Raw genomic sequence first — 23,880 nt, 5'->3', positions numbered from 1 at the left:
TAACGCTATTTACTTAAATGTACGACTTTATTCTCGAAAATGTATAACTTTATTCGCGTAATGTTACGATTTTATAATAAAAATTTTATGTTGTTTTCGTAAATGTAAAACATTATTCTCGTAAAAATACGACTTTATTCTCGTAAATTTACGACTTAATTCTCATAATGTTACGATTTTATTATAATAATTTTATGACGCTATTTTCTTAAATGTATGACTTTATTCTCGTAAATGTACGACTTTATTCTCTTAATGTTACGATTTTATTATAATAATTCTATGACACTATTTTCTTAAATGTACGACTTTATTCTCATAAATGCATGACTTTATTCTCGTAATGTTACGATTTTACAATAATTTTATGTTTTTTTTCGTAAATGTACAACTAGATTCTCGTAAAAATACGACTTTATTCTCATAAATTTACGACTTTATTCTCATAATGTTACAATTTTATAATAATAATAATTATTATTATTATTATACGATTTTATATTAATAATTTTATGATGTTATTTTCGTAAATGTACAACTTTATTCTCGTAGAAATACGACTTTATTCTCATAAATTTACATCAAAAATTTCGATTTTTATATTGAAAAAGCTTCCTGGATGGGAAGTAAAACGTCTTTAAACTTGAAAATAAAGTCCAGTAGGTTTTTTTAGAATGACTATGACCTGGATGACTGAGAATCTTCACCAGTATCCCATTTCTTGTTGCGAGCTCCAGACCTCCAGCATACGGCTGGGAGGCAGCGCTGCCATTAGTAACGCCTGGAAATGAATAGAAAGCATTTTTAAGGTTTGTGGTAAAAACTGCAAGAACCAGAATAAACAATGCAATATTTTCTGTCGGCAGGTTTAAACATTTTTAGTTAATTTTGGTATTTCTAAACTGTTTCTCCATAGTTCATAAAAAATGTTTTAGTGCAGCAATAATGATCAGAGCTCCTCTCTGTTCCTTCTACACAACAATCCATTCTTCCAGCTTTCTTTTGAACGTTTGGAGTTGAACTCCCTTAATGTTTCTTCATTTTTCATCTGCAGAATGTCTGCAGAAGCGATGGCAGCAGGTAGTTTCTGTCTTTTCTGTTTGGTTGATGCTCCTGCGTCCAGCGCACTAGCGTCGGACGCTACGACGCTCTGAATACGCCGCCCCCTCATAGACCTTGCATGTAAACCAGACTTTTTGACGCCCAGAACGCGCCCTGTGTGAATGCACCCTTAGGCTGGTCTGTGGGTTGGCATCATAAAGGTCTAAGGAGACTTGCGGGCATGTTTAGCATGTTTTTTTTTTAAACTGAAGTTGATCTCGACTCCTCCCATGTGTTTTAGGATAAACGGGGTTTTAGGACTGCAACCAAACATACAAGAAAGGAGAAAACAGCTAGGATGTCTGTTTTTTTCCGTCTCCTTCCTTCCTTTCTTTGCCTGCTCCCGTTTCTGTGAAGCTACCTTCTGTTTTTGGCTAAAGCTGCTGTTTTATTTCCATTTCTGATTTACTGTGGTGGTGCTGAGTCATGTTCAGATGACCCTGGCTGATCTTATCCAGTTTGAATCCCTTTTGTTTACAGAGAAAGTTGCAGTGGAGACATCTGTAGAGCTGACTAAAGGTGCTGCAGTGATACGAATTGCAGGTAGAGGAACCGGGAGAATTTATTCTGCGTTACTGCTTCCAAGAAAAGTGACTTGACTAATACCCCCCCCCCCCCCCCCCCCCCACTTCATGGAGTATAAATCTGTTCTAACTAAGCGTTTCTATTCCTTTCATTTTAGTCGTCTTTGTCTGTGTTCAATCCTCCATCTGTTCATTAAAGGTGCATCTTAATTTTCCGTCGTCATGGCAATCATACGGGCACTTATTGGTGGGTTTTTTTTCCTTTGCAGTTAATTTTCCACCTCAGTGGAGCTTTTCGGGCTTTCAATCTTAACTCACACCTTTGGGACTGAAGCGCTAACCTTTTTTTGGGGGGGGGTTTGTGATGTTTGTTCAGAGAAATTGCAGTCGGCCCTCGTTTTTACAAGTCCAATTCTGCCTCTCCTTATTGAACTCAAACGGTGCTCACTGACCCCTTTTTTTGTTTCAGAGCTGGAAAATGAAATCAACGCTGGACAAATAGTAAAGCCAGGTACATGTGCTGCCCCCGCAAAGCCGAAGCATCGACCTCCTTCCTGTTTCTGCACTTTTTAGAAAAAGGAAATGACTCTATCCTAGAAAACTGTGGGGTAGATATCCCAACCGGGGTCATAAACCAGTCTTTTCTATAGGGGGTCGGGAAGCTTTGTCTGTCAGATTTATTGCTTAAAAATTATGAATTAAACCAGTTTACGAATTAAAAAAACAGGTATGAATGCTGCCTTCTGATTGAAAACATTTTGGTTTAATTCCCTCTCCTAAAGCTGCTTTTACAATCTTCCACTCTTAAAAAGTTAAAGTTAAAAAACAACAATCCACTGGACTTTGTTTTCCAAGTTTGAAGACGTTTCGCTTCTCATTCAGAAAGCTTTCTCAATTCAAAATGTCTGGATTAGCTTTGAGTTTCAAGCTTTGATAGAGCAAAACAACAAAAGCCTTGTAATGGCTTAGAAAACATGTAAATTGAAAACGGAAAAACAGTTTCACCCATTAATAATGGGTGTCAGGCTAAACACGGATGGGCTACCTCCACCAACACCTTAAAGTTGTTGGGAAATCATGTTTAAATGTCAAATCATTCTGGCTTAAACATGTATATAAATGTATTCTTTATCAGACCATATTGTCCCAAAATTTAGAAAATTTCTATTTAAAAGATCATCAGCCTGAACACCTAAATTCAGCCAATCATATATCAACGTAGCCTGGTGAGACCATCCTGATCTCGCGAGCTTTCAAGGTTTCACTCGCAGATCAGTCCGGAGACTCTCCGTTAAAGAAAATTTGGCACTTTATATTAGTGACGTGGTTTTAATTAATGAATGACACATTTATTTATTTAATTCCACATTTAATTAATTATTGACACATTTAATTATTTATTTAATGCTGTATTTATTTATTTAATTTTGGCACTTTTTATCCTCCATAACGAACAAGGAGCCGTTGGCTTTCAAAGTTAAGCTGCGTTCACACCAAACACAGCAGGAGCAGCAAAAACGCGCCTGCTCCTTCATTTTTGATGCTTGCTTAAGTTTAGTTCTGACGTGAAGTACCGCTAGCTCTGATCTCCATTTTTTTTGTTTTATTTGGCAAAATGTTAATTTGATTTGTGTTTATCTGACTGTGTTCATTATTATTCCCCCATTGAATGAAAAAAGTCAGAATTTATCATTATCTAGAGACTATTAATAACAGGAGGTGAAATGCAGCTCTAGACGATCTGAGCGTGTGGTGATGTCATCAATAAGCTTCTGTTCCAATTGACCCATATATATGTGCTGCGTGCTCGCGTTCTCGCCAAGTCCAGACTTTCCTGTGTTCTTGCCAAGACCGGACTTGAGGAGAAAGCAAGTCCGTACTCGCATTCTCGCGAATTGAGAAACAGCCAAATATTGACAGGGATAACTACCTTGACGCCAACCTCGTGAGACCATCCTGATCTCGCGAGCTTTCAAGGTTTCACTCGCTAATCAGTCTGGAGACTCTCCGTTAAAGAAAATTTGGATCCGTTCACCAAACGAACGTCCAATCAGCGTTGGCTTTGAGGCGGGTTGAGGTGTGACGCAACGAGAAGCGCGACAGTTCAGTCTAAAGAACATGGCGGCTTCAGCCGATGAAACTAGCGTTAGCGTGCCTATGTAGCAAGTTTTATCGGAATTACAGAGTATTTCTTCACTGAAAGAAGAGCAATACACTGCTCTGGAGGCTTTATCAGAGGAAAAGATGTTTTTGCTCTTCTCCCGACTGGTTTCAGCAAGAGTTTGATCTATCAATTGGCTCCTCTTCGTCGTCGCTCTGTTAGTACGTCATAGGCTTCGTTGATCTGATTGGTTTATTTGGCCCGTCTATCACCAACATAGGCCAATCAGCTAACCCGTATTTTCGCCCCTTCCCAAAATTACTTCAACGGAAGGTTTCCAGATGGATATGCGGAGCAAATCCATCTGGCGGAGTCAGGTTAATATCAACGGTCATCTGTCAATCAAATGTTTTCGGTCATAGCATCTTGATTCATATGTCGCAGCGAATATACGCAACGGTCGAAGTAAGAAATCTTAGAGCTAACAGAACTGGCAGCGTTGTGAGGCAAGGGCTCAAACATGTACGGCTGGAAGCCTTCTACACCAAACCAAGCTTCTGCCGCCCTGGCGTCCTCTTCCACAACATCTTCGTCCCCGCTTTCCTCCTCTAAATAAAAAATGGATGACGGAGGAGACTCATCCACGACCTCCGACACTAAACTCTCCTCCTCTTGCATGTTTCCTCTGTCCATAGCGTTCCTTGACAGCGTCGTTTCTAAGTCACCAATTTAGTGCTACTTGGTCCCAATGGAATTTCCCATTGGGAACCTGCTAGCACTAAGTTGCTAACTGGTTAGCAAGATGCTTCCTACAAACTGGCAAAAATCAAACATGCTTGCGAACCTTCCGCCACAACAATCCCGCCCCCTTGATAAAAGACCAATCGCGTTCACTTTATTCACTCGTGAAAAGTCGGGCACCACTCGGGAGAATTCGGAACTGCAACCGTTGGAACAGCCGCTTCTTCGAAAGAGGCGTGAAGGAAGCCATTTATGTTAAGAGAGAAAAACCAACCTTAATCAGAGGGGGTGGACTCAACTCAACCTACAAAGCAGCGATAGAGTTGATTCCTTCCAGCTACCATCTCAACCCCCATCTCTATGCAGGGGAACGAAATATCTCTGCAGGTCAGCCAGGCCAACAATGACCCTTAACGACTGCCTTGTCAGAGGAATGGACCAGTATCAGGTATTGCAGGCCAATAACGACCTCAAAGACTCCAATTATTAAGGGTGAAGATTAGGGATGCACGATATAATCGGCCCCCTATCGGTATCGGCCTTAAAACTGAATATCGGACATCGGCCACCCCACTGATATTTAACCCGATATTTGATCAGCTTCTGAGTTTCTAACCCGATATTTGATGAGTTTCTAAAGTCTAAAAAAAAAATACTACTTCTTCTTCTTCCTCAAAAACTTCTTTTTTACAGACTTAAAAACTTCTAAAGACGAGGGAAAAAATATTGCTACATTAAAATATCCCAATATCTTCATATGCTGATATATTGCCATTTAAAAACATCATATCAATCTCTTTTACTAATGAAATATTGCTATATGTCATCGTTATGCTACGAAATCCCCCGAAAATTCACCAAATGTTGCCATATTTTTATATGTTGATATATTGACGCGGTATCGATCTATTTTACTAACAAAATCTCACAAGAATTTGAAAAATATCACGAGAGTTTGTAACAGAACGATGAAATTTCACGAGAAAAAGTAAAATAGATCGATACCGCGTTTTTAAAATCAATTTGATATCAGCATATGAAAATATATTTGAGTATATTATTTTTCAAAGTGTCAGAAATGGATAACAAAACTGCTATTTTCAATGACTACTTATTTTTGTCCAGCTTTAACATCGGTATCGATATCGGTTATCGGCTACATGAGTTTTAAAATATCGGCATATCGGATATCGGCCAAAATCCCAATATCGTGCATCTCTAGTGGAGATGGTATTCCAGCTTCAAAGTATATGTTTTCTAACTGTTGGGCTGCTCTATAAAACCTTGAACTCAACGCTAATCCAGACATTTTGAATTGAAAAAGCTTCCTGAATGAGAAGCGAAACGTCTTCAAACTTGGGAAAAAAAAAAGTCCAGTGGATTGTTTTTTTAACTTAACTTAACTTTAACTCTTTTGGAATGACTCTGACCTGGATGACTGAGAATCTCCACCATCATACTTGCCGTCTTCCACGTTTGCCTCGCCTTCCAACCACGGCTTGCGTGATGCTTCAGTGGAAATCTCAAACACAAGTTTCTCACCTTGCTTGTTGCCCCGAGCTGCGCTATTCGATTCTTCCTCAGTTTCCTCGCCAAAAGCATTCCCGTCGTCCCTTTCCCCCCCCCCTCCATCTTTGTTGGCCAGCTTCTCTTTGAAGACGAGACTCTCTCTCTCTCTCTTACTTACAGGAATAATTCTGCACTAACTTCAGCTAACGTCACACGGATTAATCGCAGATGACGTCGCATTATTTCGCTGGTAGAAATAATGTGAAAAGGTCATGTCCTGAATTCTGAAATCACACAAATCCAACTGAACTTTTCATTTCACCTGCAGTCTGTTTTCTTCTGCCCTTCCTCACCTACTGGAAACCCATAGGTGATCCTCCGACTGTTTCTAATATTTGTTTATTCATTTTTTTTTATCTCAACAGATGGGTTTTGTTTATTTTTGGCTGGCCTCTGCCTCAACCTCGCTTGTTTGTGTTGTCTCCTTTAATCCAGATGCTTTTACTTTTTCCATACGCTGCATTGTTCTCCCTGTGGAAGCCGCACACGCTGTTTACAACTACAGTAACTCAGCTGCTAGTTGAAATAACGTAGTGAATGTCTACAAGAAAGCCCCGCCCCCACGCCAAAAAAAGATGGCACTCTTCAAATCTAATGGACTAATATTTTGTTTCTGTTTTTTGTTTTTTTGTTTTTTTTGCAGTGTACGATAAGCAAGGTTTTCTGCTGCAGGAAGCAAAACTGTGAGTACATTTCCTTCTCCTAAATACTCATTTAATGAGACAGGTTCATGGATTCTCCATGTGCTGCACATGTCGTAAATAAGAGATGCAACATCTGGTCTAAAAAAAAAAAAAAATGAAGTCACTGCTTTCAGAGGAAAACTTTAACCCAAATTTTCCGTTATCTAGGGAAGTTTCCAAACTTTTCATCCCCTGATCCTAAAAATAACAGATCAACAGAGACTGACGACATCCTAAAAACACATTAATAATTCACACACGCCTGAGGGGTCAACTAACAAAGTCCAAAGAGTTGTTACCTTAAGTAGAAAGTTTAGCTTATCAATACTTTACTGGAGTAAATCTTTTTATTTCTACTTCTTACATTTTCTTACAATTATCTCTAATTTCTGCTCCGTATATTAATAAAATGTCCCCGTTTTCCTTGAACTCCTTTCCTGGTCCCTACAATTCTTTTTTAAATATCAATCTTTGTGCTAAAATATCTTTTCTGTCATGATTTGTGGACATTAAGATCTAAAGACAAGCGCCCTCTTCTGGTCAGAGCCTGTAATTCAGAGTCAATTCAACTCCGTATATTCAGGGTTTCCGCAGGTCATTAAAAATCATTAAAAGTAATTAAATATTAAATTAAGGCCTTAATTGGCATTAAAATTCATTAAATGTGATTTATTGTGGCATTTAAAATGCTTTATTTAAAAAAAAATTATAAAAACAATTCCGTCTGATATATCGTGATATATTTGCACGGAACTGAAGCCATATGTTCGAAAAAGAAGCTCAAGGTGTAGAAAAAGTAAATACTGTGAAGATGACGAAGGATTTTGCCTATATATATATTTATTAGGGATACAGGATATTGGGATTTTGGCCGATATCCGATATGCCGATATTTTAAAACTCATGTAGCCGATAACCGATATCGATACCGATGTTAAAGCTGGACAAAAATAAGTAGTCATTGAAAATAGCAGTTTTGTTATCCATTTCTGACACTTTGAAAAATAATATACTCAAATATATTTTCATATGCTGATATCAAATAGATTTTTAAAAACGCGGTATCGATCTATTTTACTTTCAGAATCTCGTGAAATTTCATCGTTCTGTTACAAATTCTTGTGAGATTTTGTTAGTAAAATAGATCGATACCGCGTCAATATATCAACATATAAAAATATGGCAACATTTGGTGAATTTTCGGGGGATTTCGTAGCATAACGATGACATATAGCAATATTTCATTAGTAAAAGAGATTGATATGGTGTTTTTAAATGGCAATATATCAGCATATGAAGATATTGGGATATTTTAATGGATCAATATTTTTTCCCTCGTCTTTAGAAGTTTTTAAGTCTGTAAAGAAGAAGTTTTTAAAGAAGAAGTATTTTTTATTTTTTTTTTAGACTTTAGAAACTCAGAATCTGATCAAATATCGGGTTAAATATCGGTGGGGTGGCCGATGTCCGATATTCAGTTTTAAGGCCGATACCGATAGGGGGCCGATTATATCGTGCATCCCTAACATTTATATATACATATATCTAACTGCTTAAACGATGTTAAATCATGGATGGCCTCAAACTTTCTGAATCTGAATGAAAGTAAGACAGAAATTCTAATGTTTGTTTGTAGTCCAGCAGTTTTTCCTCCTGGCTTCTTGGGCCCTCTTACACCTAACATTCAATCATCAGTAAAAAATCTAGGTGTAATATTTGATGACAGGTTGAAATTTGATCGCCAGCTTAGCTCGGTCGTACCAGTTAAGAATTTTATCAAAGTGAAAGGATACCTGCTACAAAAAGATCTGGAGACCGTAATCCATGCTTTTATTAATACAAGATTGGATTACTGCAACTCTTTCTATGCTGGCTTGGACCGCTCACTTTTACACCGTCTGCAGTTGGTACAAAATGTAGCTGCCCGTCTCCTTACTGGCACACGTAAACGTGACCACATCACCTGTTCTAGCCTCAATGCACTGGCTACCGGTTGTTTTTAGGATAGATTTTAAAATTTTATTGTTTGTTTTTAAAGCTCTTAATGGTCTAGCCCTTTGGATTGGAAAAAACTTGCTGGATGGAAGAGAAACGTCTTCAAACTTGCAAACAAAGTCCAGTTGATTGCTCTACTTTTTTGGTATTACTATAATAATAATTATGTATGCAGATGATTCCACTATATATACATCAGCAAGAACAAATAATGAATTAGAAATTATTATGAATAACGAACTAGTGGGAGTGGATAAATGGGTGAAAGCAAATAAGCTGGTATTGAATACAGCAAAAACTAACAGCATGATTGTGAGGTCAAATTACAACGTAAACAGTAATCATATATTGAATATTAATATCAATAACGTCTCGATAAGGAATGTGCATGAGTCCAAGCTTCTGGGAGTGACGGTGGATAACACGTTATTATGGAGAAAACATATTAATAACATGATTGCAAAGATGGGTAGAGGAATCACAGTCATAAGAAGACATGCAACCTTTATGTCCCCACATATTCTTAAAATGATAATCCAATCATTGATTTTTTCTCATATGGATTACTGCCCAGTCGTCTGGTCAAATGCCCCAGGAGAGATGCTAAATAAACTACAACATGTACAAAATAGAGCTGCCCGAATAATATTGAAGTGTGATTTAAGGACAAATATCATAACAATGCATAAAAAATTAAACTGGTTGTTGGTTAAAGACAGACTTTCATACTCATTGACTGTTATGATTAGAAACATATCTGTATTAAAAACACCTTATATGTTATTTACAAACCTTACTTTTAGTTCAGAAAATCACGAATACAGGACTAGGCATGCGACTGAAGGAAACTTTAGTTTGCCTAAAGTAAAGTCAAATGCCCTAAAAAGAACTGTTATGTATAGAGGTATGAAAGCATGGAATTTACTGCCGAATTACATTAAACTGATAACTGATTTAAGGAAATTTAAAAAATCATTGAAAGAACATTTATTAAATATAGAGGTAAAACATGATTAGGACTGTCTTCTTCACTTGCTGTGCTTTGTAGTTTGTTTTGATTAGTTTGGATTGTTTCTGTTTATGTATATGGGTATATATGTATATGTATATATGTATCTGTATATGTGTGTATGTATATATGTATATGTATAGATTATGGGAAATGTTGTTTTAATGTCCACATAATTTTATTTCATTTGTAATTTTTTTTTATTTCATGTTTTGTTGTTGGACCCCAGGAAGAATAGCTGTAGCTTGCTACAGCTAATGGGGATCCTAAATAAACTAAACTAAACTAAACTAAACTAAACTATGACCTGGATGACTGAGAACCTTCACCAGTATATTCTAATAGAGTAATAAAGATTAATACTTTGGACTCCTCTGACAAACACACGTATATATGTATATAAAACAATGAAATGCAGTTTATAGGACTCTGGAAAACAGAAAAAGACATTTCTAATTAAAGTTTGGGGGAAAAAAAAAAAAAAAAATATATGAAACAATTATGTTGTTCCTCAACATTTTATTAAGATTCAGAAGTTTTTATTTCCGTATTGCATTTTCTTTATTTTTAATTTCCACTTGGAAAACATACTCTGGACAGAAATTCCCTCCGTAGAAAACTGAAGCCGTGGCGCATCATCGGTTTATTGTCACTAGAGATAGACGTATTAGATAAAATTTTTGGGCAATAGTCGTGCGTCGTTTTTTAGTTTTCTGATTTATTAGAGCGTCCAGCAGCAATGCCGTGCGATCACATAAGGCGCATGCATTGCTGCGCCCTCCATTATTAATGTCTGATGGCTGCAACTAACCATTATTTTGCAAATCGATTAACCAGTCAATTCTTGTTGTTTTTTATTAATTGTTAATTAATTAATTGTCTGATTGCAAATGGTGCTTAAAGCAACATTAACTAGTTTTTCAACATTCATAAATTGTGCAGGAATACGGTAGAAAACCGTAGTTAAACGATTCTGATTCTCAACATCATTATATAACACTGTTAGCTTCATTAGCTTAGCCTTATCTTTTCACACAGCCACTGGAAACCGAAATTAGGTTTATTCCAACTGCAGACGACTGGAAGATCAGGATTTGATCGTGTAATGCGGCTGGTCTTCATGGGAAATGCGGTCTTCAGGCAAAACAATACAGCTTTTGTCCACCAGGGGAGCCAAAAACCAACCAAAACTAAAAGTGCTTTAGAACTCTGCTTTGTTTTCTTTGCAAAATTTGATGCAGGTAAAGCTGAAAGGAAACAACTTTGGGAGTTTTGGTTAGAATATATTTACCAAAAAAGGTTTTCATCTTTAATGCTAAATGTTTATACTTTTGTACAGTTTCAGGGTTCTTTTAGGATATTCTAGAGTCTATATCTTCAGCTGAAATAATATAAATAATCAATTAGTGTATTAGTTACCAATACTTTATAAAAAAAAAAAAAAAAAAAAACCCTTTAATAATAGCCCTATATATTTTTTACCGCCATCATTCAGCCGCTCGTTTTCATAGCAAAGAAAAGCCGCTATCTGGAAACCAAAAGCAGACATTTTTTATTTAAGCTTTGCATCATAATTTCTTTAAAAAAGAAAAAGATTTGTCACTTTTTTTGGTTGTTCATCAATGAGGAAATGTGAAAATATACTTAAAAATATGTATCTAACTACTGCCTCAGGTGAGAAATGCAAAGATAAGGTAGTAATCACTGTTGGACTTGGATGTTATCATTTAACTCTGACCTGCTATAGTTGGGTGGTCATCAGGGAGCCTTTTATAAGCTGCCGTTGGCTTCCTGACCTTCAAAGCGTCTGTCCTCACACTGCGCACACACCATATAAGCACTCCGTCAACACACACCTCAGGTTGGATTTAATGTCCGCCAAGTTTATATAAAACAGAGACTTGCTTTATATCTACAGTGCCATTAATTATGAGTCCAAGCACAACCCATCCGTTGTTATAATTCATCTTAGCGCTGATATTTAGTTTGCAACATGGATCATTTATTTGATGCTAGTAGGATGAGTGAGATTTCATTTGCAGCAGGTTAAAGGGTTTCCCTGCTCTATGGGGGGAATTTTGTTCCTTTATCGTTAAAACAAAAAGGTTTTTGTAAAAAGAAATGTAATGGAAAGAAAAAGGAAAAAAATTCAATCCAGATGTGAAATTTCTTCATCAAGAAAAGGTTTAGAGAGCAACTTCTTGTTTACTTTTGTTTTTTAAGTATTTTTTAATTCTGATTTTATTTTACAAATTTTAGAAGATGAAAAAAACTGATTTGTAAAGTACAGTTTTAAAAGTTTAAAACACACACGGCCCATGTATGGAGTCTGTGGTATGGAGTGAACTTTCTGCCAAAACAATAAAGCATGTTGCGCACGCGTAAAGAACGTTGCGCACACACTTAAAGCACGTGTGTAAAGCATGTTGCGCACACGCATAAAGCATGTTGCGCACACGTAAAGAACGTTGCGCACACACTTAAAGCACGCGTGTAAAGCACGTTGCGCGCACACGTAAAGGACGCGCGTAAAGCACGTTGCGCACACACGTAAAGCACGCGCGTAAAGCATGTTGCGCACATGCGTAAAGCACGTTGCGCGCACATGTAAAGGACGCGCATAAAGCATGTTGCGCACACGCATAAAGCATGTTGCGCACACGCGTAAAGCACGCGCATAAAGCATGTTGCGCACATGTGTAAAGCACGTTGCGCGCACATGTAAAGCACCTCATAAAGCATGTTGCGCACATGCGTAAAGCACGTTGCGTGCACAAGTAAAGCACCTCATAAAGCATGTTGCGCACATGCGTAAAGCACGTTGCGCACACGCATAAAGCATGTTGCGCGCACGCGTAAAGCATGTTGCGCGCACGCGTAAAGCATGTTGCGCGCACGCGTAAAGCATGCGCTTAAAGCATGTTGCGCACACGCTTAAAGCATGTTGCGCGCACGCGTAAAGCATGTTGCGCGCACGCGTAAAGCATGTTGCGCGCACGCGTAAAGCATGTTGCGCGCACGCGTAAAGCATGTTGCGCGCACGCGTAAAGCATGTTGCGCGCACGCGTAAAGCATGTTGCGCGCACGCGTAAAGCATGTTGCGCACACGTAAAGCACGCGCATAAAGCATGTTGCGCACACACGTAAAGCATGTTGCGCGCATGCGTAAAGCATGTTGCGCGCATGCGTAAAGTATGTTGTGCGCACACGTAAAGCACGCGCATAAAGCATGTTGCGCACACGCGTAAAGCACGTTGCGCGCACACGTAAAGCACGCGCATAAAGCATGTAGCGCACACACGTAAAGCACGTTGCGCAAACAGATAAAGAATGTTTCACACAAACAAATCTTATCACAAATAAATATGTTGCTTTCAAATAAATCTTATTGTTCACAAATAAAACTTGTGTTACAAACTGTTCTTAAATGTTGCAAAGACAAAAAATTAGTTTTACAAGCCGGACTCTAACGTTGCACTCAAAATATAATATAAATGGTCCCAGAGTACAAAATGATCTCTGCTCACATACAAAACAGCCTCTCCTCACGTTCCAGACAATTCTACGCACTCCGTGGCAAGTTTCTGCCAAAAGTCCAATGTTAAATAAAGAATCGTCATTCTAACTAACCGACAGCAGGAGGCGCTATCCAATCAAAACAACTGTAATGTGCTGGCGTCAAGGTAACCTGACTCCATGGAAGGTTTCCAGATGGATTTGCTCCGCATATCCATCTGGAAACCTTCCGTTGAAGTAATTTTGGGAAGGGGCGAAAATACTGGTTAGCTGATTGGCCTATGTTGGTGATAGACGGGCCAAATAAACCAATCAGATCAACGAAGCATATGACGTACTAACAGAGCGACGACGAAGAGGAGCCAATTGATAGATCAAACTCTTGCTGAAACCAGTCGGGAGAAGAGCAAAAACATCTTTTCCTCTGAGAAAAGCCTCCAGAGCAGTGTTTTGCTCTTCTTTCAGTGAAGAAATACTCTGTAATTCTGATAAAACTTGCTCGATAGCCACGCTAACGCTAGTTTCATCGGCTGAAGCCGCCATGTTCTTTAGACTGAACTGTCGCGCTTCTCGTTGCGTCACACCTCAACCCGCCTCAAAGCCAACGCTGATTGGACGTTCGTTTGGTGAACGGATCCAAATTTTCTTTAACGGAGAGTCTCCAGACTGATTAGCGAGTGAAACCTTGAAAGCTCGCGAGATCAGGATGGTCTCACGAGGTTGGCGTCAAGGTAGTTATCCCTGTCAATATTTGGCTGTTTCTCAATTCGCGAGAATGCGAGTACGGACTTGCTTTCTCCTCAAGTCCGGTCTTGGCAAGAACACAGGAAAGTCTGGACTTGGCGAGAACGCGAGCACGCAGCACATATATATGGGTCAATTGGAACAGAAGCTTATTGATGACATCACCACACGCTCAGCTCGTCTAGAGCTGCATTTCACCTCCTGTTATTAATAGTCTCTAGATAATGATAAATTCTGACTTTTTTCATTCAATGGGGGAATAATAATGAACACAGTCAGATAAACACAAATCAAATTAACATTTTGCCAAATAAAACAAAAGAAATGGAGATCAGAGCTAGCGGTACTTCACGTCAGAACTAAACTTAAGCAAGCATCAAAAATGAAGGAGCAGGCGCGTTTTTGCTGCTCCTGCTGTGTTTGGTGTGAACGCAGCTTAACTTTGAAAGCCAACGGCTCCTTGTTCGTTATGGAGGATAAAAAGTGCCAAAATTAAATAAATAAATACAGCATTAAATAAATAATTAAATGTGTCAATAATTAATTAAATGTGGAATGAAATAAATAAATGTGTCATTCATTAATTAAAACCACGTCACTAATATAAAGTGCCACAATTAAATAAATAAATACAGCGATAAATTAAATGTGTAATTCATTAAATAAATAAGGAATTAAATATATAAATGTGTCATTAATTTAATAAAATACATCTTCATTTTATTAAAAAATAAAAATTTAATTATTTCAGTGTGCATTTAATTATTTCATGGTCCTGTGTCGCAGTGCATCGAAACCATTAAAAGAATCTGTCAAACTCACCCATCAAAGTTAGGGGGCGGGGTTAACGGGAATCGAGTCTCTGTTATCGATTTGCTTCGCCTTAATGTGCAGGGTGACCAATCAGGTGTTAGATAACCGCCCCCTAACTTTGATGGGTAAGTTTGACAGATTCTTTTAATGGTTTCGTTAAATGTTTTCATCTCATTGAAAACTTGTCAGCCATAGTCTTGTAATAAAAAATGAAATAGTGTTACATATTATAGGCTATGATAGGCTGTGAATATTACTTTATTCTTTGTCAAATTAAGTAATTAAATCTATATTTATATATATAAATTCACTCCATACAGGGTCCGACTCGGGTTCGAATTCGTCCTTTGCAGCATGTCTCTCCCCCCCTCTCATACACCCTTTACTGTCAGCCTACTGCACAAAAAAATGAACCATTAGTGCCGTAAAAAAAAAAAAGAAAACTCAATCTTTAAATGAAAATATAAAACTAGTCATAAATGAACAGATAAATACATTTTTAAATATATATTTAATAAAAAAACAAATTGAGGGGGAGTTTCTATTTACATTACCTTTTTTTTTTGTTTTAAGAATTTTTTTTTCAAATTTCCATAACATGTTTTTTTTTTTTTTCATTTACAAAAGTGTTTTTATTCCATTTGTTTGTTTATGTTTTCCTAATTTACATTTACAGAGTGTTTTTCTAATTTTTATTTCTATTTACAAAACCTTTTTATTTGTTCTTTGACTGCAGCAATAATGGACCAAAAGTTACTCCATACAGCTGCAGCCCTTTAGTGGAATAAAAAAAGTTTAGCCGAGGCTTTTCTTGCTGCCAGCTCTGACTGTGGACCTCACATAGAGCAGAAACCTTTGGCTCTTTTTCCTCCTCCCTGTTTATTTGAACTAGAACCGCGGCGTGCATCAGGTTATTAATGACGCTGGTAGTAATCGGGAGGTTCTAGACTTAGCACTGCCGGTTTGATTATTTAAACAAGGTCTCGTTGTTTTGTCTTGCCACACACAGATGAGACGAAAAGTTGTCACTGACTTATTAAACTTCCTAAGCAATCGACAGTTCTGTCTCCCCCTGGAGATTGTTTGACAAGCTCAGTTTTAAGGTTTCCAATTTGTTTCTATAAGAGCTAATGAGTTATTATGGTGCGTCTGATGGATGTTTCCCTGTTTTCTGTTAACGTATAGGCCGCAGGAGTTGGCATACAAGTATGGCAACCTCAGCGAAGGGGTCTGTAAACCGGGATACGCAGCAGCCAAGATGACATCCATCTATCCGAAGTGAGTTCTCTGCTTTATCTAAGTGCTTTTCTTATACATGACAAGAGATTCAACAAAAGCCAGATCCTGAGATGTCTTCATGGATTTGATGTGTAGATGTTAATGAGTTGTCTGAGGCATGCCGAGATACATGATGTCACTCCTATAGCCTGGTACGGCCTAAAGGCTTTTTGGTCGAAAAGAATCTGCATTCCTTTCCAATCTGATCCTACTATCAATCGTGTTTTTATCGTCTACTTCTCAGCCACAAGAACTCAACTGTGTTCGTGTTCGGTGCACAATAGAACATTTGTCACCCAAACAAAGGTCCACCATCTTTCCTCCGCCGTATCATAGAGCCTTTAAAGACTTCTCAATGGGCGACACACGCTTCCTGTCCTGATTCATCCACCAACCAACCCCCCCCCCCCCCCCCCCCCCCCCCCCCCCCCGATCCGCACGGTCCTCTGCAGCCTGATGTCATTTCTTCGTTTGATTCTTTCTTTTTTTTTTTTTGCACCCCTCAGGGTGTTCATTTGCTGTTCAGCATCTCAGCTTCATCTATAGGACACTGTTTTATTAGCATTCTAAGGCTAAGCATGAACACTGGAAAAAACTATCTAGAAATAAGTAAAAATGTCTTATATTAAGTGTATTTACACTTAATTTGAGTAGGAAAATTGCCAATGGAATGAGTAATTTTACTCTTTAAATAAGATAATTAGATAATATGCATGTGAAATAAGATAATGCAATTTTGTTTTCTTATTTTAAGTGTAAATTGTCTTGTTCCATTGGCAAAATGTCTCTTTTACCTCCTCAATCCAAGAACAAATGCACTAATTTTAAGAAAAAATGACTTGATCTAGATTTAGATTTTTTTCCTGTGAACAACTTCTGGAAGATGTTCAAGAGAATAGATCCGAATTAGTAAAAAAAGGGAATTAAAGGAAAAGTCCACTCATATTCAGAATTTAACTTCTGAACGTAATTTAAATATTAAATCATTCCATACTGTTCAATAAATGATCAGTGTTTTTAATTCAGAGCAATTTAATGTCAATGTGCTTTACTGGAGGCATCCATGTTTGTTAAAAAAAAACACTATTGCCACCTTCCACCTCAAACATATTAGTTTTATGTATAGATAATGATCCATTGATTATTATTGGTGACCGGATTTTCCTTTAAAAAAGTTTAATGAGTCAAAAAACGGTAAACTTTGGTGCAGCTTCACTAAAATGGCGCTAGTTATTACTCAAAAGTTAATGATTAGTTATATATAAAAGAAAACTGGATGAGTTAGAATCCACTACCTGGAAATGAAGTAGTAAACATTTACATTATATTAAGGGCTAAATAGTTATATAAAAGAAAGAAAAATCTTCAATATATTTTAACCATTTTGCCAAATATATGAAATACTGACCATTGATAGATTGACTTTATTGATCTCACAGCAGAGAAATGTACTTGTTACATCACCTCAAGTACATTATGTCAACATTATGACATTTATTTACAAGATTGTTTTAGATTTAAATATAAAAAAAAATAAAATATGTAAAAGGGTTATAATTTCCAATTAAGATAAAACTATCATTAACAGACAGATAGGTCAGGTGGATTTTCTCACTTAAAAACATAAAAAATAATTGGCGCAATATAAGAATTAATTGGAAAAGAAAACCAGGTCACTTTCACACCCACTGTCCACGGGTCATTAAAATCTACGGAGCCCCTAAAGGGACATGGAGGGAAAAAATAAACTTTTGCGAGATCCCGCAAAACTTTTGCGAGATGCCGCAAAAAATAAACTTTTGCGAGATTTCACAAAAGTATTGCGGGATCTTGCTAAAGTATTGAGGGATCTCGCAAAAGTATTGCTAGATCTCGCAAAAGTATTGCGGGATCTCGTAAAAGTATTGCGGGATCTCAGAAAGTTGTATTGCGAGATTTCACAAAAGTATTGCGAGATTTCGCAAAAGTATTGCGGGATCTTGCCAAAGTATTGAGGGATCTCGCAAAAGTATTGCTAGATCTCGCAAAAGTATTGCGGGATCTCGCAAAAGTATTGCGGGATCTCAGAAAGTTGTATTGCGAGATTTCACAAAAGTATTGCGAGATTTCGCAAAAGTATTGCAGGATCTTGCAAAAGTATTGCGGGATCTTGCAAAAGTATTGCGGGATCTCGCAAAAGTATTGCGGGATCTCGCAAAAGTATTGCGGGATCTCGCAAAAGTATTGCGGGATCTCGCAAAAGTATTGCGAGATCTCGTGAAAAATAAACTTTTGCGAGATCCTGCAATACTTTTGAGAGATTTCACAAAAGTATTGCGGGATCTCACAAAAGTATTGCGGGATCTCGCGAAAAATAAACTTTTGCGAGATCCTGCAATACCTTTGAGAGATCTCGCAAAACTATTACTGGATCTCGCAAAAGTTCTTTTTTTCCCCTCCATGTCCCTTTAGGGGCTCTGTAAAAATCACCAAGTCATTAAATTATAATTTTTTTAATTAAGGCCTCAATTGGCATTAAAGTAGCATTTAAAATGATTTATATATAAAAAAAAGTTTATAAAAACAATTTCGTCAGATATATTAGATTAGAATGAACTGGTTCCGTGTTTTTGCGTGGAACTGCTTCCAGTTGATCGTAAAGTTGTGCGTTTGGAAAAGAAGCTCAAGGCGCAGAAAAAGCTAGAGAAATGGGGAAAATGCTAATTTCTATAAAAGTGGCTGGAAAACATAATTCGGGACACGGCTGCAGCCCGTCAACGGTAAAGATGACCCACTGATCACAGCAAATATAGCCGCCATTGTTCCAGGCAAAGAAAGGATAGGGTAGCTCCGCCCAACGCGCTCAGACCCACTTTACCACCGTGCAGCTAGAGCAGCTAAGATGCTTCGGCCGCGCATCAGAACTAAACTTGTACAAGCTTAAAAAATGAAGCAGAACGCTCTTTATTTTCTTTAAATAATAAAAATGCATGCGTGTTTTTGCTGCTGCGTGCGGTCTGAGCGTAGCATCGCATTTAAAGAAATATTTCAGCCGATTTTTGATCAGCTTAAGCCAGACCTACACCGTACGATCAATTTTGCCGTTTTCGGGCCGATGCTCCAGTCGTTCGAGAATTTTTTTGATCGGGAGGAGTTTTGGTCTCATGGTGCGTCCTGCGCAGTGTAGCTTACAGAGAGTAACGACCACCACCTCCCGATCAGGAACCGTAAGGTCGGAAGAAAATCAATAAATTTACCACAATCAGCTGCAGCTTGAGTTGGTGGAACATTTCAATGTTCCACAGCTGAGAGGACAAAAAGTACCGTCGTTCAGGAGTCTGAGCAGATAAAGGTAATTTTTACATTTCATTTGGAAGGAGTAAAGAGGCAACGAATCCTCACTGGGTGGAGTCTAGTGTGACGGTTCCACAGACAGGGATGATTTTAGGAGCTGTTGTATCGGCTGCAGTTGATCCATAGTGTTTTATGGAATCCAAAGTCGGCTCATCCATCTTCAGGGAGTTTAAGAACATTTTAAACATCACTTTCACTGACGGCCTCAGTGGAGACAGATTTCCTCCTGAGGCAGCGCTCTGCTCCCGCCCCGCTGCATAACGTACACTGTACAAACGATCTAGAAATAGGTAAAATTTTCTGAAATTAAATGTACTTACTCTTAATTTGAGTGGGTAAATAAAATCTTCTGCCAATGGAATTAGTATTTCTACTCTTAAAAGAAGGTATTTTGATAAAATGCACTTAAAATAAGACAATGTAATTGTGTTTTCTTATTTTAAATGTAAATTGTCTTGTTCCATTGGCAAAATGTGTCTTTTACCTCCTCAATCAAAGAACAAATGCACTTATTTTAGGGGGGAAAAAAACGCATCTAGATTTCCATTTTTTCCAGTGTATAGATCAGGGGTAACCAATTAAAAATCATCAACCAATGAAGGTCCAGACATATTTTTAATTATAATAAGTTACTTTTAACAGAATTTAACACTGAAATAAAATGAGGTTTTAATGCATCCATGTTATACGTTGAATTTTTTAATAAAAAAATAAAATAAATTGAAAATATTTCAATTTTAAAATCTAAAGTATTTTATGAACTAGAGAACAACAATCGTTCAGTTTGGTATATAGACAATTTCCTGATTTAAATATTTTATAAAACACCTGAACCGACTGTTTTTTTTCAATTCAGTTTATTTCTATAGCACCAATTCACATCATGTCATCTCAGGTCACTTTCCAGTTCACCAGATCATCCAGTCAGATTGATTCAAAGTTTTCTATCTAAGGAAAACCAGTGGATTGCATCGACTCATTGACTCTTCAGCAATCCCTCACACTAAGCATGCTTGTAGCGACAGTGGAGAGGAAAAACTCCCTTTGAACAGGAAGAAACCTCCAGCAGAACCAGGCTCAGTGTGAGCGGCCATCTGCTGAGGCCCACTGGGGTTCAAGGAGACAGAAGCAGACATAGAAAAAGAAGCATAGATACCAAAAGCGAATGTAAAAGGCAACGGGCTCCGAGCCAGCTCCCATGTCAGAGGATGAAGAGAGCACATCCAGTTAGTCACAGTCAGAGAAACAGGACTACACTGGAAAACAGGCCAAGCTCCAACATCTAGAAACAAAGGTGTTGATGGCAGCAGCACAGCTGATATTTCTCTCCAGGATGGAGTCACAGCCAAACAGGAACAGACCAGATGAAGCTACTATGAGAAAAAGCAGAGAGAGCAGAACGTTAGAGATTGAACTAACAGATTCTGCAGAGTGGGAGAATAGAGATAGCAAACAATGATCATTTATTGAACAGTGTGTAATAATTCCATATTTAAAATGTGATCTTGCCAGCTCTGGTCTAAAGGAAAGGATAATTCAGCTAATAAGTTTTCAGACCATACGGGCGTGAGCGCTCAGAGAAAGCTGCTTAACCTCCAGCGGCCGAGGTCCTGTGGCTCCCCTTCTAATCATCTCCTGCTTCCTCCTTGTTTGTCTTCTCTGAAGCCCCTTTGCCCTGCAGAGTCCCATTTGTTTTAAACACCTCCCTCTTCCCCTCCGCTTCACCCAAAACTGTTTGTGTTGGAACCCTAAATCAAGTGGCGGCTGTGAACTTCAAGTGGCACGGTTATGAAAATATCGAACGTGAGAGATGGACCCTGCGAAAGGAAATGAGCACAATGCATCCCCCCCCCCCCCGGCTGATTCGGGAGAACCTCGCTTTGTATTTAACATCAAGCACTCTGTCTGTATTTTCAGGATGTCAGGGACTGACTGGTGGTCAGGGCTGGGTGACTCATAATAAGTCTTTGTTATTTATTGCCCCATCTGGCCTCACCAGTCTTAAGTTTAATGAGTTTTCTTTTGGTTCGGCGGGATGTAGGGTGTGTGTGTGCGTTTTCCTCAGGTGATGTGAGGACAAGTTAAAAAGAAAAGGAACAGAGCGCTTTCTCCTAGTCTGGCTCTGCTCTCCTGCTTTAAATTCAGAGATTAATGAGGACATCAAAACGCCGCCTGCGATGCTCGGAAGGCCTTAAACCTTAGCGGAAGGCCTCCCTTGTTTAGTCGCTGTGTTTAAGGGATTGGCGTCCATCATACGAGTCCATCGCAGTGTTATGATTACCCCGAGATTCTTGCTGAGAAACGGAGGTGCGCGCTCTCCGATTCCTCTGCTCCAAATGCCTTCGTCTCTGCGTTTTTCTGGAAGCTGAAGGAGCCGTAAGTTTAAGGCTGCCGAGAATGTGTGTATTTACCGCTCCCCAGCGCCAGACATCAGGGCTTTCGGATGGGATTTGAGAAATGCGCTGCTGGTGGTCTGGTTCTGAGAAGAGAACAGCGCTGCATCAATGGCAGCATACCTCTGATCAAACGCAAGCGAATGCATCGTCCTGTTGAGTCTTTAAAGGACCAAATGCAGATACAGTTTCTGATTTCCATCAACCGTTCTTAAAATTGCAATTACTTTATTAATCCCTTGCAAGGAATTCTTTTCCTGCAGTTCAACCGTTTACAGAAGACTTAAAAATATCACTCTGAGTACAGTGGGTACGGAAAGTATTCAGACCCCTTTACATTTTTCACTCTTTGTTTCATTGCAGCCATTTGCTTAAAATAGTTTAAACTCCTGCCTGAAGTCGGAGCATAGAGAGCAAAGAGGAGACCTGCTGTGTTTTATTGTTTGTTCGTTTTTCCACAGCCAATAAAAAAACTGATTCTGCCCTGGATTACAAAGCAGAATATAATTATTAAAAAGATTTCATTTACAAAAAGCAGACCTGATCACAACACAGATCAATAATAAATCAATAATGCACCCCTGATTACTGTCTTTATGTTTCAATCCAGTTTAATCTATAGCGCCAATTCACATCATGTCATCTCAAGGCACTTTCCAGTTCAACCAGATCATCCAGTCAGATTGATACAAAGTTTTCTATCTAAGGAAAACCAGCTGTTTGCATCGACTCATTGACTCTTCAGCAATCCCTCACACTAAGCATGCTTGTAGCGACAGTGGAGAGGAAAAACTCCCTTTGAACAGGAAGAAACCTCCAGCAGAACCAGGCTCAGTGTGAGCGGCCATCTGCTGAGGCCCACTGGGGTTCAAGGAGACAGAAGCAGACATAGAAAAAGAAGCATAGATACAAAAGCAGCTGTAAAAGGCGGCCCCGTCCAGGAAACACACAGCCAGGCAGACGAGCTCCGAGCCAGCTCCCATGTCAGAGGACGAAGAAAGCACATCCAGTTAGTCACAGTCAGAGAAACAGGACTACACTGAAAAACAGGCCAAGCTCCAACATCTAGAAACAAAGGTGTTGATGGCAGCAGCACAGCTGATATTTCTCTCCAGGATGGAGTCACAGCCAAACAGGAACAGACCAGATGAAGCTACTATGAGAAAAAGCAGAGAGAGGAGAACGTTAGAGATTGAACTAACAGATTCTGCAGAGTGGGAGAATAGAGATAGAATGAAGCAGAATGATTAAAAAGGGGTCCCTATGTCCTCCAGCAGTCTAAGCCTATAGCAGCAGAACTATAGAGATAGCTCAGGATAACCTGAGCCACTCTAACTAGAAGCTTTATCAAAAAGGAAAGTTTTAAGCCTAGCCTTAAAAGTAGACAGGGTGTCTGCCTCACGGACTAAAACTGGTAGTTGGTTCCACAGGAGAGGAGCCTGATAACTGCTAGCGACAGCGAAGAGGAAAAGACTCCCTTTTAACAAGAAGAAACCAGTAGAACCAGGATCAGTGTGGAGTTTAAGAAGACAGAGGAAGAAATACAAAATAAAGAGAAAAACTAATCTATAAATACATTCCGTCTTAGGAAAGGTAACTGTAAAGTAGCTCCATACTCTTTCTGGGAAACGACTAAACAGACAAGCTCTGAGCCAGTTTTCATGTTAAAGAAATGAAAGAGATTATGTCGAGATTAGGGATTGAACTCACAAACACCGCAGAACAAAGATAGAATTAAACAATAAAGAAAAGGGGTCCCTATGTCCTCCAGCAGTCTAAGCCTATAGCAGCAGAACTATAGAGATAGCTCAGGATAACCTGAACCACTCTAACTAGAAGCTTTATCAAAAAGGAAAGTTTTAAGCCTAGCCTTAAAAGTAGACAGGGTGTCTGCCTCACAGTAGGGCTGCAACAACGAATCGATAAAATCGATAAAAATCGACTTTTAAAAGCGTTGGCAACGAATTTCTTCATCGATTAGTTGTGTCGCGCGATTAATGCGTCATCCGCCGCGCCGTCATCACTGCCTCTTGACTGAAAGAGGAAGAAAAAATAAACACGGCAGAGCGAGTCAGCGCTG

General features: G+C 38.6%; 1 protein-coding gene across 2 annotated transcripts in view; it reads left to right on the top strand.

Moving 5' to 3' along the window:
* Positions 1–23,880, top strand: part of st3gal3b (ST3 beta-galactoside alpha-2,3-sialyltransferase 3b) — a 108,193-nt gene that overhangs the window by 21,947 nt on the left and 62,366 nt on the right. Inside the window, exons 3-6 of one of the 2 annotated variants that reach the window (XM_038269953.1) lie at positions 1,582–1,644; positions 2,095–2,136; positions 6,680–6,719; positions 15,982–16,074. In XM_038269953.1, coding sequence (XP_038125881.1) covers positions 1,582–1,644; positions 2,095–2,136; positions 6,680–6,719; positions 15,982–16,074 — 238 coding nt within the window. The remainder of the gene's footprint in view (positions 1–1,581; positions 1,645–2,094; positions 2,137–6,679; positions 6,720–15,981; positions 16,075–23,880) is intronic. The other variant, XM_038269952.1, reaches the window with a different exon arrangement.

The sequence above is a fragment of the Cyprinodon tularosa genome, unplaced genomic scaffold (genome assembly GCF_016077235.1).
Source record: "Cyprinodon tularosa strain WSP-4 unplaced genomic scaffold, ASM1607723v1 ctg744, whole genome shotgun sequence".
NCBI lineage: Eukaryota > Metazoa > Chordata > Actinopteri > Cyprinodontiformes > Cyprinodontidae > Cyprinodon > Cyprinodon tularosa.
Note: the sequence above shows the minus strand (reverse complement) of the source record. Positions and strands in the feature narration are given on the sequence as shown.